Source organism: Corvus cornix, chromosome 3 (genome assembly GCF_000738735.6).
Source record: "Corvus cornix cornix isolate S_Up_H32 chromosome 3, ASM73873v5, whole genome shotgun sequence".
Lineage (NCBI taxonomy): Eukaryota > Metazoa > Chordata > Aves > Passeriformes > Corvidae > Corvus > Corvus cornix.
In genome coordinates this window covers 57,931,212-57,949,144 of record NC_047056.1, presented here as the reverse complement: position 1 = coordinate 57,949,144, position 17,933 = coordinate 57,931,212, and the positions used below count along the sequence as shown (strand labels likewise).

The 17,933-nt window shown below is 42.2% G+C and overlaps 1 protein-coding gene across 1 annotated transcript; it reads right to left on the bottom strand.

Annotated features, from left to right (window-relative positions):
• Positions 1-3,852: 3,852 nt before the first annotated feature.
• On the bottom strand, positions 3,853-16,112 carry ALDH8A1 (aldehyde dehydrogenase 8 family member A1). The gene is made up of 7 exons (XM_010401292.4): positions 15,921-16,112; positions 11,222-11,369; positions 10,694-10,849; positions 8,805-8,954; positions 7,884-8,140; positions 6,912-7,073; positions 3,853-5,503 (listed from the first exon to the last, which is right to left on the bottom strand). Exons 1-7 carry the CDS (start codon positions 16,056-16,058, stop codon positions 5,051-5,053), a joined length of 1,464 nt encoding a protein of 487 aa, XP_010399594.2. The 5' UTR covers positions 16,059-16,112; the 3' UTR covers positions 3,853-5,050.
• Between the last annotated feature and the right edge of the window lie 1,821 nt (positions 16,113-17,933).

Sequence of the window (17,933 nt, the reverse complement as noted above, 5' to 3'; positions counted from 1 at the left end):
TTAACATCAACTCTTGAAAATGCCATTTTACAGCTGCAGAAAATGTGACTTTTGCCTGACTTTTTTGTTGGGTCAGCCAAACTTGAAGAAAACCACGAAATCTCTCCATAACCAAGGATAGACCCTTACTTTAATATGCACTGTTCCCAAAGGGGGAGAAAATCCAGTTATTAAAATGATAGCATACTATTTTCATTATTATTTCAGGAGCTCAGAGTTAATTGGACAAGTTTAGCACCCTGTGAATGAATGTGTGCCCTCACTTCACAATAAATAGTCTATAATTACTTCCATTTCTCTGAAACCAGGAGATCGTTCTCACTAGCAATACCCTGGAAGGAGCCTTTTGTGGGTTTGGGTAATATTACAGACCCCTTCATTATCATGTCTGGGCACACCACAGAAGCTCTTACACACAGAGAAATGTTCTTATTTCATCTTTCACGTAACTGCACAAAGGCCCCACAAGCCTTTGGTGAAGCTGCACAAGTGCTTTTGCCTTAGGCTCCACCGCAGCTCAGCATCTGTCTGTCACCTCCTCATGTCCCAGCGGGCTCCTTGGACCAGGCATTCCTGCTTTCACTTGAGCCAAGATGCAAGGTCCAGCACGTCTTCCCAAGGTGCAGGACAAAAACGGACTGGTTGCAACCAGGTGAGAAACCTCAGCCTGATCCACCTGACAGGTCATGACTTCCATCTTCCCCTTTCCATCTTGAACAACTGCCCTTCCAGGACCCTTGTGCTCCCCTCTGTGGAAGCATCTGCATTTTCTAGGATATTGTTAAGGACACCTGGTGCCAGAGGGAAACGCTACAGGGCAGGCTGTGCCATGGTTAACTCGTCACCCACCAGAGAACCCACCTGTCCGGTGTGCTCTACCACCTCCTGTGTTTTAAGAGGCAAAACTTGCTCTTTGACACAGCACCCCAGGAGTGTTCATCTGCCACTCTGAACTCATCACTGACCCCTGCAATTGCTCCCCTGCATATGAACACACATACACACCAGCTGTTTTGGTAAAACAGGTGTTTTTTGAAGCCAAAAGTTGTTGCAACACATTGTCCAAGTCCCACACTAGAAGGACTTCTTTCAGAATTTGGAATAATTTTCCTCCCTCTACATCTCTCTGTTAAAGAGAACAGAATTAGATGCACAACATGACAGTAATATTACATACAAAAGTGAACATTATTTGCAGATTCAGCACACTTCTGCTTATTCTCTCCAGGATCATGCTGGCTCTCCTGTTAATTGCAATGATGTAGCAGGGCTCAGGCCGAGTTTTACACTGTTGGGCTGCTTTGGCTGAGCTGGTATTCTCACACTGATTACGCTTTCCCTCATAATCTCCAAATCCTTTTCAGCTGCTCCTTTTCAGGAGGCAGCACCATACACATAGTTTCTGGCTGCATAACTAGCCTTCAGCTGCATTAAGATGCATCCTGTTTAACCAGTTTTAATACTGCAGGGCTTCCCTCTTTTCCTCCTTATACCTCGATCTTCACCTAAATTACAAGTGTTACCAACAGAGATTTGATGTATTCTAGAAAAACGCCTGGGCATTGTTGTCCCTTAAGTACAAACATCGCCCTCCAAGTGCAAAAACAAATGCTTGGAAAGGAGGGGAACACAATTCAATGAAGAAAATGTCCCAGAATTTCCTGCAACTGTTGTTGGTTTCCTTTATTCATTATATTTAGCTTTCTATAGCATATTTAATTACCAACTAGGGTGGAAAGTGAGACCCTGGTCTTATTCTAAGACTAAGAAAATTTCATTCCATTTTCCTTTTTCACTCTCCCACCACACATAAAATCCACGAATTTAATAAGAATCTCAAGGACAAGTACTTGGACACTTCAGCCAGCATCCCTTCAAGAGCTGAGACAGGTGCTGAGCTCAAGCTTCAAGCCTGGGAAAAAACTTAAACCTCAGCCCTGAAGACAAGCCTGGGAAGAAACTCCTCACAGTTCCCTCACAATCCCACTGTCTTTTTTTCTTTTTCCTTCTTTTGTTGTTATTAAGAGGAAAATCTTAAGTATCTGACTCTACCTGTGAAGTTGAATCTTAAGGTACAGCTTTCTGAAGTTTGGAAAACCAAAGCTAGGGTTTTAAAACCAGCCTAATTTACATTCTCATTCTGCACATTTATGTTACGCACAAAACTTTCTTTGACCCAAAAAGTCAAGTCTGTTTTCATCCCTGAGAGTTTTACAAATATGTCTTGCTTTGCCTAAGTTACAAACACTGTGGGAACATGGACATAGCTCAATTTGAATATAAATATTAGAGCTGATGTGTCCCCTCTCCAAACTACATCCAGAGTCTCCCTAAGCAAAGCTGCTTTCAAGCATTATACAATAACTGGATACAGACATAAACAGGTTGAGAAAAGATCTGAAATAGAAAAAAAATAGCCCTATGCTAACTGAGAGCTGTAAAAGGTGGAAAATATATTAATACCTCCCCATGTAAAGTAATCATCTCACACCAGTGAGATAATCTTCTAGTGTTAAACAGAACTGTACTCACTCCATCAATAAGAATTAACAGATGGAGCAACTCTTTGAGATTTACATAACAGTAATTAAACAAATCCTCACAATAACCACATGATTTCATGCACAAGCCAGGGCAGTCTACAAAAAAAAAAGTTTTACTGTCATGTTGGAAAATTCCAGAATGTGTAGCCTGAAGAGCTCTGCAAGAGCTGTCAGCCTCATGACTTGGATCAGTCTGCCTCATCCTCCAGGATATTCTTTTCACTCTCCACTTAGAGTGAGAGCAGAAAACTCAGAAATAAAGCAGCTGCAATAGACACCTTCATTATCTGCAGGAAGAAGTCCTTGGACTGCTTCATCTGTAAGATGAGACAGTTATCCATGCACATTGCTACACTGGAAGTCAATCTGAATAAAAAACATGGGGAAGCGTATAGCTCTCGGTATACAGGAAAATTCTGTGTGCCCACAGAGAGCTCCTGGTACAAGCAGGCAACCTGTCCCATGGCACCTGCTTCACTGCACAAGCACCAGCAGCTCCCTTCGGGGCTAGGACCTGAGGCTGGAGGTGGGCATGGGAAATGCAAGAAGTACCCTTTACTACAGGCAAGAAAAAAAATTCCCCCCATGTACATGTACGTATGAATGTCTATTAATCTTAAAGGGCAAGAAATAGCAGAATAAGCAAGGCACTTGAACTGCACATTAACCAGAGAAGGAGTCCATCCATTAGAGACAGAAAACACAGAAAGGGACAATATTTTGTATCTTCACATGGGCTCTTCCTCCTGCTCAAAAGTAAGCAGCATCATTAGCACCAGCAGACCTCCCTTACCTCTCTGAGGTGCTGGACACAGGGATGATGGAATGGGGCTTCCCAGAAGTTCACCTCTGAGAAACCTTCAGAGCCATGCTGGACACACAGCCACCACCTCCATACCCCACACCTGGGGTCCTGCAGAGCTCTGGCCCCACCCCATCTACTACTCCACCACTGATGTCTTGGGCCAGAATCATGTAGATGGCACACAGGCCTTTGTCTCCAGTATGTGAAATACATATAGAACTCTCCCATCACATCTAATGCAAAGATAAAATCATCTGAAAGCAAATTCATCTCATTAAACCTGAACCTAGACTAGACCCAGGTGGGGGAAGGTATCCAACCATTTCTACTAATTGTGCAATATCCCATCTGCAGTTGCTGAAAATGTCTGCCCCTAGCACCCCTCCCCATCACCCCCCAACTAATGAAGTGTTTCACAGCTTTTGGGATCTTTTGCCCTTCCAAACAGGATGTGTAAATAGAAAAAAAAAAAAACAAAAAACCAAAAACTGGCAAAATGAAACATGCACTGACATGGCTGTTTATTCCCCTCCCAGCTGAGTGACAGGGGATAAAAAGCACCAAAGCAGGTGTCCTGCTGCCACCACATGGTCATGAATAGACCTAGGCATTTCTAAAACAAAATGTTTATGCTTCTTCAAAATACATCAATTCACTAGGCCTATTTTTTACGTATTCCCCTAACATGCCTTCAACTGGAGGTTCTTGTACCAACTCCACCAAATGCCACAATTCCAGCCTGGCTGCTAGGTCTGCCCTGCAACCAGGTGGCATCCAGAGATGCTGAGGTGCATCCAACCCTATTTCTCTTTTTGTTGAAAGGAAACAAGTAAGTAAGTGAGATATTTGATTAAAAAAAATCTCTGCTAACAAATGAGGAAGAGTTGGAAGAGGTTTTACATTTTGGTGACAAACATTTCCAACAGTTAGTTCTCTTCGGAGGAAATTCTAGGTTTTATTAATGTAGAGTGATGTTGTCTGTCATGCAGCCATATTTTTGTGCAGGGATGTAAAAACCACCATCACTGAGGTCTCAAAGTGACAAAAGGCTTTAATTTCAAAAATTAGATAATACCTGTTAGAGAACAGGTATTAGGATCATTCAGCTCCCTACTATAAAGAAGTTTATAATTAAAACATTTATTGTCTCTGTGAATGTCATGACCCCGTGGTTGAAAACCACTTAGTAGGTTAAAAGTAGCTCCTCAGGCTTTCAGTGTAGTATAGTATCAATCCTTGTCTGATATCAGTGAAGTGCAATATGGATAGATTTTCACACCGTTCAGAGTGAAATAGAGCTGATGCCCCTTTATAATATCAGCCTCACCACGTGCTTGCTGCTTTCTCCCTGAAGGTAATTCACCAACCAGAGCTACCATCTATTACTCTTTCTCCAATCTGCCTTAGAGGGACAGATTTTTGAGACAGGAATATCAAAAAGATTTAGGATCTGTAAGACAGGCAAGTCATCTGGCTTGGGATGGGTTGATTGTGGAGTCCACACTGATCTTCTAATCCAACCTCATGAAAAGCTGCCTTTAACATTAGTATTTGGGATGATCATTTTCAGCTGTCACTGATATTACTTGACCAAAGATCAAGAAGGAATGGCCACAATAGTAGCCTGTGCTCTAAGGAGCCATTTTTGATAACTCAAATTGCTGTCATTTATTTCACTCTGAAATACTTCTGTTGATATATGTCAGTGCTTTATTGTGATGGTCTTGACCTCAGTGAAGAACTCGTAGGAATCCTTTGCTCCCTCCCTGCCTATGCCTGAGGCTTTCATCCCACCAAATGGCAAGTTCAGGTCTCTCACAAGCCAGCAGTTGGTCCACACCAATCCAGACTGCAGCCTGTGTGCCACCCTGTGAACACGTCCCACGTTGCCGGACCACACCGTGGCTGCCAAGCCATATTTCACACCGTTGGCTCTTTTGATCACCTCTTCTTCTGTATCAAATGCTACCACACATGTCACAGGACCAAAAATCTCTTCTTGCATGCAACAAGATTCATCCTTGACTTCAGCAATAACTGTGGGCAACATGAAATAGCCTTTCTGGTTGCCAGGTGGGAGGGCCAAAGGATCCACTCCCTCTCCACAGAGGACTCTGGCTCCTTCAGCCTGGGCTTTCTTCACATAGTTCCTTACCTGGGGAAGCAGCAGAAAAACATCACTGCTAAAGGACACCAAAGCCAGAGGGTTCACACATCAGCAGGAGCCCCCAAATGTCTCCAGTTGGCACATGCTGCCCTCTTACAACAGAGGGCAGCATTCCCTAACTTTTGTTGCTGTGTTTCTTTGTATGCAAAGCTGTGTATTTCTTGCTGAAAAAACAATGGTTTTCTCTTTCCTAACACTTACTAGCCTAGCAGGCAACACTGCTGGCCCTTCCCACTAAGTATTGTCAAAAGAGTAGGGCCCTTGGTGAAAACACAAGTGGTCCCAGAGACTCCCTCCCCTCTCCCAGGAGCCTGGGCAGTTTGCCATATATCCCATGCCATGGTTCACTCATTTACTCCAAGGGATTTTCCTGCCTCACAGGCAAGGCTTTTTAAATGTTTACATGCCACTAGGATGATGAAGCCATGAATGCTACAGAAAATCTCATCAATAAATAATTAAAGATGTTTCCATGGCTGCTGCTAGCATAAGCTTGCTACCTTGAACATGTAGGACGTACTGTTGATCTGCTTCTGCTGTTCTGCAGTCGTTGCCTGGTTTCTCTCCTTACAGAAAGACCACAGATATACCACAGGTTTCCTTATCTTTTTCCTCTTTTAGCCACCTTAGTAGGTTAAACTTGGAAGTTCTCTGTGGTGCTACAGACTAAGGACCTCAGGAAGCGGGTATTTCTACCGCTCTACTGCAGAACAGGAGAATGTGGAGAACCTGCTGAGGCATCAGGAAGCACATCAAAGGTCTGGCTTTCTCTCACACTGTGGTTTTTCAGTCTGCCTCTTGCGTCAGAGTTCTGGGATATGAGCATTTGCTCTCCCTGAACTCTGACACCACAGCATTCATTTCATATAAGCCACTAAAGCAGACTGTATCTAACTGTGCACCAGCTGCTCTCCACACACAGACCATTACAAATTCCTGCAAGCAGTTCTAGGGAATTGTGTTTTGTACACCCAGAATTTGCCAGAGTGATATAAAAATAAGACTTTTACCTTGTGAAATAACATATTAGGCAAATAAGTGATCCTAGCAAATAGACTATTAAAATCCAAGAAAATGTTGTTGAACTCTAAGATTTGTGAGAATAAATTTAGGACTTAGAAACCATTAGAATTATTCCATTCAAACAGGAGGAAATATTCTTTTGTCATTTTAAGTTATTTTCTCCAGGGAGTTTGATTTTTTCAGAGTAATTACATGATCCCAGGCCACAGGCAACAGAAACCTCATTAAAAAGATGCCTTACAATAGCTTTGAGTTATCGTCCCTCAGAGCTAATCCTAGAGCTGACATGATCCTTTCCCATATACTCCTGACACTACCTTTTGTAGCCCTCTAAAAGATGACATGAAATCACAAAAAGTCCATGTAACATCACCTTTTCTAGATGCTCTTTACTTATTAGTGCTCCCACGTCGACTGTAGGATCTGAGGGATTCCCAGTCTTCCACTTCTTGGCCTCTGCCACAAACCTCTTCAAAAACTCACTGTATATTCCCCTCTGAACAAAGATCCTGGAGGTACAAAGACAGATCTCACCCTACCAAAAAGAAAGAAACCAACAAGAAATCAGCAATATTGGTTCATATTACATTGCACTATTGATATGTACTAGGAATTACAACCCAGATCACTTGTGTCTCTGCAACCTCAGGAATGCAAACTACATTAACCAGCACTGCAAAGTGGGATTTTTTTTCCAGATAAAAAAGGAAAAGTGATGGAAAAGGCAAAACAGTATCAGGATCATGCAATCACTACCATAAATAAACTAGGTTTTTCATTGATTATATATTTTTCTTCTCCAACATTTTTTAATGGGAATTATGATTTCCAACTCTGAATGATCTCTCTCTTCATTTCCTGATAATCTCCCTCTGATACCAAGCTATTTTTCTAAACGTTTGCCCAGATACAATTTCCTGGCTTTGGTGTTCTCTCCCGCAGGTAGTGATGAGGGAAGAACAATGCTGGTAAAATTTTGGGGGGAGTCCCCTAACTGAATTCCAGCAAATCAGCAGGCTTCCCACTTACTTGCACAGCGGGTCTTAAAGCAGCTGCTTCCCTGAGAGGTAAGAAATGTATCTACTTTGACACGAGTAATAGCACCTCATTATCTTCTGATGGAGAGCACGAAAAAGAGCCTTTTATTACTTTGTTTCCCTCCTTGCGGAATAATGAAACCGTTTTTGTATTTTTCTACTTAGGATTTTCTCACACACGGTCTTGAAACAGACCTTGACAATTTGAGGTTCAGATCCAAAAGCAGATGCACCCATGCACACAAACCCTCAGGCACACGCCCCTCCTGCTGCCAGCGGGGTTTATGTGTTACAGGGGTGGGACGCACCTGGTTGGCAAAGCTGGACCTCACGGTGGTGGGGATGCACTGGCTCAAGTCAGCATCATCGAAGACGATGGCGGGGTTTTTGCCGCCCAGCTCCAGCGAGAGCCGCTTGCAGTGTGGAGCACTTCTCTCCGTGATCCGCTGGGCCGTCAGCGTGCTGCCCGTGAAGGAGATCAGAGGCACGTCGGGGTGGCACACCAGGGCCTCTCCTGCCTTGGCACCCGTTCCAAACACGACATTCACCACCCCCGGAGGCACCCCTGATGGGAACAAAGGCACACAGTCATCGGACCCTTCCTGTCACTCGGAGGGGGTCACTTCCCTGTGTTTTGTTAGAAAGTAACCAGCAGCTCGAGGGTGACAAATACTGACCCTGAACTTCAAATACTGACCCTGAAATCCATGCCGTTAAACAGGTCTGGGGTTCATGGGTTAAATGATAAAACCAATTCCACTAATTAATCAAGCTTGTCTGACATGCATCATCAGAGATATGGTGTTCAGTCGTTCAGGGAAAAAGCAACTGTCCTCCCAGTTTTAATCAATAGTGCACCAAATACAGCCATGACACAGTTACCAAGAGCTGATTCTCAGTCTTTTATGCTCTCACGGCTCCTTTGCTTGCGCCACAGACTTAGGACATCCTTAAGTGGAGTGCAGGAGGGGCAAAGGATGTACACAAAAACTTTTCATCAGAAGATAATGGAAAAAAATGGGCAATAGCTGGGGTGGGGAAGATAGGGTAGAATGAGGACAGAGAAAGCTTTTTGTTCTCCAGTACAACATTCAGCTACAGCAAACAGTCTTTCCCAAAGCCTTTGAGCACCTTCTGCTTTCTGCAACAACAACAACAAAAAAAAATAGTGGTGCACAGACAAGCATTTCCACCCTTTTCCCCCTCCTTAAGAGTGCTATGGGACTTACCTGCTTTCTCCAAGAGCTTGCACATCATCCAGGCTGTGACAGATGTCATCTCACTTGGCTTGGCAACCACAGTATTTCCACATGCAATGGCAGGAGCTATTTTCCAAGTCAACAAATACAGTGGCAAATTCCAAGGACTGATTAAACCAGCTACAAAACAAAAACACAAAGACAGGAGGTCAGTCTGCTGGGATACAAAACTCATTTCTCTGACCTCAAGCACTTATACACCAATTCAGTTTTATGAAGGGAATTTGGCCATGGCTTTTATTTCCAGACAACTTGTACAATAATAAATTTGCAGCATTTCTCACAGGGAGATAGCTTCTTAAAAGATCTGTACAAATGATTCTAAAATTGACCAGCTGAACTCTCTGAATAAGTTTTGCTGCTTCTTCAGGGCAGAATTTTATATTCTCAGGAAGTTTTTTAGTGTTTCCTATGAACATTAATGCAAGGTTAGCCATAACAATCATTTACAACAACTGGTCTGTGGTAATACTTTGTGTTAGCAAAGAGCAAGTGAAAGTAATTATAGAATGTTTTGGGTTGTGAGGGTCTTCAAAGATCATCTGGTTCCAAGCCCCAAGGGACACCTTTCACTAGACCAGGTTGCTCAAAGCCCCATCCGACCTGGCCTTGAACAATGCCAGGGTTGGGGCATTGTCCATTTCTCCAGACAACTTGTTCCAGTGCCTCACCACCCTCACAGTAAAGAATTTCTTCCTAATATCTAATCTAAACCTACCCTCCTTCAGTTTAAAGCCATTACCCCTTGTCCTATCACTACATGCCCTTGTAAAAAGTCCCTCTTCATCTCTCTTGTAGGTCTCCCAAGAGCTTTCTCTTCTCCAGGCTGAATGTACCAGCTCAGATCATTCCTGCTTTCTCTTGCTCTTTAAAGCTGTTTTTTATTTTTTTATTTTAGTATTAAACAAACTATGTATAGCATATAGTACACATCTTCCAGACAAATTTTAGTCTAACTTATGAGTGCCAAAATTTATCACTGTATTTATCACTGTTGTTCCCATGAATTGCTGAGACCAGAATTATTTTCAGTAATTGCTTTTAGGAATATTTTCACTTTAGATATTTATAGAAAATTATGGAAAAAAAAATCTGTAATTGTCAGGTGTGACTCCTCACAAAAGCCACAGGATTTCTTTCTGTTTGATGGAGTAGATGCAGTGATGGACTTTTCCTTATGAGAATAATTTTACCAGAAGTCATGTCCTCCACTGCTCAAGAAAACTTTTTAAAAGGTCCTCTACGTCAGCCGATTTTATGTTTTAAGTAATTCAAGTGTAAATGTGGAGCCTTCATATATATTTAATAAGTTATTTTTGTTATATATATATATATAACATAACCTAATAATGAAATCATTGCCACGCTGTTACTTGTCAGCACAGCACAACCCCTTTATTTCTGAAGCAGCAGCAGCATCTAGTGGCCGAGTTCTGTAATTCCCCAGCTAGAGTGGTTTATTCACCCACGTGCACTCGGGCCACAGACTCACTGCAAACTACTCCTGCTTTCCCAAAGGAGAGGGGGATCCCACTCTCCCCACAGGAGCAGCAGCTCAGTGCTCTCTGCACATCTCACCGATCCACAGCCGTAATACTCATCCACAGACACACACAGACAAAACACAAGCGAGATTTTGAAGGTGAGAGCAATAGGCTAAGCTTTTTAAGACATGCGTTCTTTTTGCCATGAAGTAGCATAACTGATTTTACATGAGGTTGCTGATGCTTTGGCAGACAAGCCCATGTTTAGCACACAACTCAGAGACAATAAATGCTTTCAAAAAAATCTTTTCTTTGCTGAGCCCGTACTGAGGCAGACATTCTGCCAAGCTTTTCAGCATGTGAGGATCATCATACCAACTCCCACAGGTGCCCTCGAGGTGTAGTGCACACAGCCCATGGTTGGCATCTCGGTGCACTCTGTGACATGATGAAGGATGGAAGAGGCGAAGAAACGGAAGTTGTGCACGGCCCGAGGGATGTCCACTGTTCTGGCAAACGTAATAGTTTTTCCTGAAACAAAACCAAACATGCTGCTGTCATCATGGACAGAAACAGTGCTTTGTAGTCTGCTCTGAAAGTTGATTTGTGTATGTTTTGGGAAATGTCTTTTGTCCTGTGCCCAAGTAATCCCAGCACACTGCAACCATAGTCAACAACAGCTCCCCTCTAGTAATGCATTCCAAATATCTGACAACTGAAGTCAAAGTCAGCAATTCTGAAAAGCAAGAATGCCCCAGGAATCCCTAGTCCAAAATATCCTCAAAGTTCTCGCACATCAATTTGCTCCAACAGTTCATACCACACTAAAAATTTCATCCAAATCCTCCATTTCAATATTCAGCAAGGCACACTATATTTGAGATTAACAGTTCCAGTTTTTACCCTGATCTTTTGACTCTGCTTGTGCAAATGCTTCCAAGTCATGTTCAATCAGGTCTGCCAATTTGTTCAGGATCTGAGATCTTTCCAATGGACTTTTTGAGGACCAAACTGGGAAGGCATCCTTGGCAGCTTTGACAGCAGCTTCCACCTAAAAAAGCAAAAGAGGGATGGTGAATGCTAATGAAAGGCTTAAGAAAATACCAAACACTCAGCAGATTAATTCATAGTTTAGAGACTAATAATCCAGTTGACATTGCTGGGAAGATGACAACTCCTTAGAGCTTCTCCATTGTCATCAAGACACTATCCCATAACTCAAGAAGTGTTGTTGAAACAGAATATCTAGAAAAGAAACTTCCACTGGAACTCTTGCTTTTCTCCAAATTACAGCAACTTGTGGGCCACCATCCAGGCCTGGAAGAAATGCTGGACTGATCAACTGGCACCAGCAAGCGCCACTGGCCAAAACAGAAAAGAATCTTGTTTCTCATGGAGGAAAGAGCAACAATCTCCCCAGAGCAAATGCAGCTTCAGTCTAAATACACACAACCCTTGCAACACAGGACTTCAGCCACACCAGGCAATGATGAAAGTAAGGGGCTGGGGAAGAAATGGACTGGATGGTCTGCTAGCTCTTGATTTTCACCATTTGGTTCAAGCAAGGACTAAGAATATATTTAGGGAATGGACACTCAGAGAAAAATTTTATCTTACCTGATCACAGCTAGAAACTCATTAATGCCCTCACAGGAAAAGAAAAGTTCCTTTCTAAACTCGGGATTTAGTCAGTTCTCTCATCAGACACCTAAGGAAGCCTACAAATAAGCATCATTACATGCATTTATACATATGCACATCACTCTTATCAGTATTTTGCTTGAGATGTACATGACTGCTGCATGTCCTTCAGCCTGACATTTCTGAACAGTGGCAGATTACCAGCACTTTTCTAAAGTAGATCCGTCTTCAAAGGATTAAAATTCAGAAGAAGGCTTTCTCTCCTATCAATCATTTCCTCGGGAGTCTTAAATGGAAGTTACCTGCCTCTGCCATCTGTTGATTTATAAGCAGTTCCTTCTTTTTACCAGTCTCACGCTAACTAAAGATGGTCATCAATATCCTTCCATATTTTAATTAACTGCCCTATTTCCCAACTTTTGCTTCCTATGTATCACTTATTCAATACTCCCAATGTCCAATATATGCATCCAAGTGGTGATTTAGTCAAAGCTGTCTTAGCTGATTTCCCAAAATTTTGCTCATAGAATTTCTTCAGTTTTGGAAATCTGCCAAAATCAATAACTAGGAGGATGCTGATGTAATATTAATCAGACCATTATGACCTCTCTGAATGTTGCTACATTGCTGGCTCCCATGAAGTCACTGAAGGCTCCTTTCCACCAATTCCACAAAACTGAGTTCCGAATTTGTTCCTTCAGATTGTGACGGGTCATATAAAAACCATCACAAAATAATTTACAGATACTCCAAAGATGTTTTACTAATGACACAAAAGTTCAAGCAAGCAAAAAGATAAAATCTATCTACCCCTTCTCCTTCCCCCTCCCACACACATCAGAATTTATGGGCCCTGTAAAACTAAGGCCCAGAGTTTGAAAGCCAGAACAACACCAGTACAGATGGCAAGGTGGGAAATAAACCAACATGCAGAGGGTCACATGGATCACTGGCCATGCTCAGAAACCCAGACTCTTCTCTTTTGACTGTAGTTCGACAACCTCCTGCTCAAGTGCCAATGGCAACAGGCTGTCAGCCACTGAACAGCTGAAGCAGGACCAAACCAGGCCTGGGAAAGGGGAACTGCAGCTTCCTGAGTGAGTCCAGTGCAGATGCCACGCTACCCTGAAAAGGTTCACCCCCTGTGAAACCATACCACCTTCACTAATTAACTTGTACTTCCACCCTCCCGTCCTGTGGTGCTGATGCTGCTCATCTGTCCTCTCCTCTGTGGCCTTTTCCACCAGGTGCTCCCAGGAAAGGAGATAGTCAAGACTGTCTGCATTTTTAACCCTTCAGTGGGTTTAAAAGGACAAAAACGTTGCTTCTTCACAGACGGCACAAGAGAACACTAGCAGAGGAAGGAATTAAGTGGCAGTAGATTCATCTAAAAAAAAGTAAGAGGAAAAAGGAGATTTGTAGAGAAGTAAGAGAGCACACAAAGGTTAAACAGTTACTTAGTTTGACTAGCAAAAAGCAGCAAAGAAAGTCAAGCCACAAAGAAAACACGCATAAGAATTCAACTATGAACTCGTGTCTGAAACACTTCCTTCTGCTTTCCTCTTCTGCACAAGACAGACACAGAGAAACAACACACAATCCAGACCCATCGTAAAAGATTGCTATCAAAATACCCCAAACTGAACTGCCCTCAGGACATGATGTTTGCTTTTGCAGGGGATGATGTGCAGGAGACAGGTTCTTTACATGATGCCATGAAGATTTTTGCCTTTTCTTTTATACCCCTGTTATACCTTTTTACAACTTCTGTATTCTTAGTGCTTTTTGCCTACATTCTTGGGCTTGTTTGTCAAGCTAAGAGACTAAACATTTTAGAAGCTTCGTAGCTAGGGATCAGTGTGCCCCAGACCCCAAGGTCCTCTCCAGAACAGATTCTGTAAACCAAGATAGAACAATCCAGGGGAAGGTTCCTTGGGGAGGGGGGCTCACTTGAGCCTCTCATTGGGGAATCTTTGATAGATATGCTAATTAGTAAAACCTATAATGTTATACCCAATGTTGGCGGGGGGGAGGCGGACACAGAGATAGACTCGGCGGGGTGCATCTCGATGCATTTGACCTGGACGTGTGCACCTAAGGATCCTTAAAATAAATACCAAGGTAAAATCCCTTTTCCCCTTCTAACCATGTATGACTCTTGATTTTAAGACCAGGAAAAGGCATCATAAAGAGAAGTGTTTTTAAAATAGGTATTTGTCAGCACTAATTAGTCCTCATCAGCCTGTCTTTTGGAGATACAGGGCACCTACTCAGCTTGCTGTGGTACTGCTATTTAGAATTTAAGACATCTAGCTGGGGAACAAACTAACCCCTAGAAAAAAAATACATTTGGCATTTTTGGCAGAAGGTGGCTGAAATGGCCACAGCAGCTGACCTGGTGTTAAACTCCAGGGTCAGCAACAGACTCACTGTCTCCCCTTGCGTCACCTTCTAACTTCCCACTAAAATTAACCAAGAAGATATGCAACTGGACGTTAAGCCTTGCTAGAAACCAGCATCCTGAGCCCTTTGTTGAACTCGGGTCAGATGCTTACTTTGATATCTCTAAATAACCTCAAGTAGTATGTGACTGCATTTTCTTCAGCATATTTCATCAGTCACCAGCGGATGCCAGCTCTGCAGAGCCCAACCTTTGTGTACAGGTGTCTAAAGGCACGACTAAAGCACTCACCAAATCTACAGGTCTTTAAACTGGGTTCCCATTGCTACACACATGCACTGACTCAGAAAGCTGAAAAGAGACAAGCCATTACTCTTAGGATGCTTGAACTGGATCTCTAGAGTAACCAGCAGCCTCTGGCATTCTCGAATCTCTCTGGTTTTAACAATTTTGCAAATGATTGGACAGGAAGATTTGCACCTGCACATAAAACAGCATTCTTTTCAGGCAGAATTAAGAGAGAAATGAACTTACACAGATGTATTCCAACAAACCCAACCTGTTACTCTTTAACCCTTGGTCATCAGCATCTAACAAATATTTACCCAGTTGAAATTACAGTGCAAAGGTTTCTGCAGAGAGAAGCAAAGAGAAAGGATGTCAATAAGGCTGAAATGCAAGTGAAGGGATCAGCTACACACAGTAGTAGTTTGTTTAAAAATACATTTTGAAAGTGCTGTCAGTATTTGACAATATTTTCCAAGCCCTCTGTGCTATCCAAGCTTGTACAGTCACTTCCCCCTTCAGTAAGTCCGAAATACTATTTTGGACATAGACTTGTAGGCCCCCTATAAAGTAGTATCAATGAAACTGCAGCACCCTTGATGAATGTCATTGCCCATCCACACCTGAATATGTACAAAGTTCCAGGAAACATTCACCCCAGTAGAGAGCACAAGACCAGGAAAATCCTATGGATGCAGGGTATGTTGTAAGGAAATGCACTTATCACAGCCACTGAATATCCAACTGCTAATCTCAAAACCAGAGAGGTCTGGAAGCTTTTTACCATCTTCAGAGAAGAGACACCAAGCCAAAAATCCTTTTAAATGAAAACTGCAGATCATCAAGACACTAAGGAAGAACACATTTAGTTGCATATGGTGCCTCTAAATTTATTTACAGAAAAGATCAACAAACACTCTTCTCACTTATAGATTGTTTATATTTACAGCCTGTCTGGGTGTTATTGTTAACTTATGCACAAGGCATCTCCCACCATGTGAGCTGAAGAAGCTCCATGCAAGTTACTGAAGCTTTGTTGATTCACACCAGCTTAGAATCCAGACCGTAACTTTCTAATAGCAAAATGAAAAAAATGACAGCATTTGCTGCTGCAGCTGTGGATTACACAATACTACAATATAATCAAAAAGTTACTTGTTTAAGCATTGAAGTCATCATTTTTCTGTTCTCTCACCTTCAGCTTCTCTCACCAAAAGGTTATTGTTACATGCATTTAACATTTTTCACTCCTTTGTATCCGTGGAGAGTACTCACCTCTTCTTTGCCACTGTCTGGAACCCTGCAATAGACATCTCCGGTGGATGGATTATAGGAGTCTATGTAGGAGGAACAAGGAACAAATTTGCCACCAATGAAGTTTTCCAGCACTAAGAGAGCCTGTGGGTGAGCCATCGTTGGCTGCTTGCTTCATCTGTGATTCTTTTTCAGTGAGGCATCAATTTAGATTAGTATGTCTGTATGTATTTGCACAGCGAGTCCGAACTCCTCCCCCTCCCTCTTCCCTGCACCACTTACAAGTGGGAACAAACCCTGACCGACAACAGCAGGAAAGGGGAAAAATTAGTATTTCTGTGACACTTGGTTCTTTTCTAGGAGTCAAAGCAAGGAGGGAAGAACAGCACAGTTGCTGGAAACCAGCTTTTCTCTGTCTATAAGAAATAAAGTACTGAAAAAAAGATAAAAAGAAGAGTATGACAAGGGAATTTCTACCTGTAACAGTTTTTCAAGTTACAGTTTGTAGACATTTTGCAACAACTAAACAAAATAATTCAACTCTCAAACACCTAGCCAGGAACCTGCTTCTAAGTGTCAGCAGACACAAGAAAAGACACTTAAGACCAGCATGTCTGCAGCTTATGTTCACTGTTTTGTCATCCTCAATACTTTTCCTTCTATCCCCAAAACCAATGCACCTACCAAACCAAAAGATTTTAAGCACTAAGAAACTCTTCCACCGATATCCCCAAACATCAAACAATACAAACAGCTGAGTGACCCCTAAATTCAAACAGCTGAGAAGCACAATCGTACCTCGTACACTATTACACGTTGTCAGAAAATAATCTCTTTTTTTTTCCCACAAAAAAAGCAAGACACTGGCTTTCATGCTTTCCTTTCCATAGATATTCCAGTGGAAGCCACCTTACTACAGAGAAGCCTGTTACACAAAATTAGTTTTTTCATTAGCTTCCCAAGAACCTAAACTGCCTGGTAAGAGCTGTGTAGAAGACATTTTCTCCAAGACAATGCTTAGGATTATCAAATTGCTTTAAGATTGATTGCATGCCACCTCCTTGCTCTCCAGAGATATTAAAAGCACTACACCCAGAGAGCAGTATGTTCTCATCAGGAGATTGTTAGTATCTCAATCAGCAGTTCAGGAAGGTTTTGCATCCTAGACCACTGCCAAGCCATCAAGTTTCACGTGGATTAACATGCAATAATATTTTGACTGAAGAAAGGCGATATGCTTCTATTGCACAACAACAAATCATTTATGCTTCAACCAAGCAGCACCTCCGGGCAGAGTTCAAATCTGTGTTGAAAGGTAATGCAGTCAAGTTGAAACTGGATTAAGTAATACCATGCTTCTCCCAAGATGCAAACTGGGAAAACATGCAGTAGCTTTTCTGTTATCACAGAAGAGTGAGCCTCAAAATTTAATGCAACCATGTGTGAGAAGAGTTATCAGAGGTTCACCCTGTATCACACTTCCTTGTCCATAAACAGTAAGGAACTTAATGCAAGTCTTAAAACTGAAGACTGCAACTGTCCCCTGACTTAAGAGCAACCTAAACACTTTCAAAGTTTGAAGGCAAGCTCAAGTGGAACAGGTTCAATGCAGGAGCTTGGCAGTATAAATCTCTGGAATCCAACAAGGGCACCAAAACCTTCACATGTTGAAACTGATAAATATTTAAGTGCAATTTTTGGTCTATAAAAAGACATAACAATAGTGGTAATTCATAGCTTCAGTTTTGGCAGTAACAGTTTTCAGGTGTTTCAGATTCGTAAGACTTTACAGAAGTCATTTCTACATAAAGCATTGCTGATACTTCTACAAATATCCATGCAGTCAACAATACAATTCATCTATGTAGTCAAGTGCAGGTAGCTGCTGAATTGGGGCTAAAACACCTAAGTGCAAAAAAAGTTATCTACAAAAAAAAAAATCACGTGGGAAGAGTAGGTACAGACCATGAAGGACTGTGAACTAAATAACAAACAGCATTTTTGTGTTCTTCACAACTCTGGACACAGCTTTCC

Coding starts and splice junctions, on each gene's coding strand:
- ALDH8A1 (XM_010401292.4), bottom strand. CDS start 16,058: ATGGCTCACCCACAGGCTCTCTTAGTGCTGGAAAACTTCATTGGTGGC. Junction 11,370..15,920: donor CAGACAGTGGCAAAGAAGAG/GTGAGTACTCTC, acceptor TTGCTTTTTTAG/GTGGAAGCTGCTGTCAAAGC. Junction 10,850..11,221: donor AGCAGAGTCAAAAGATCAGG/GTAAAAACTGGA, acceptor GTTTTGTTTCAG/GAAAAACTATTACGTTTGCC.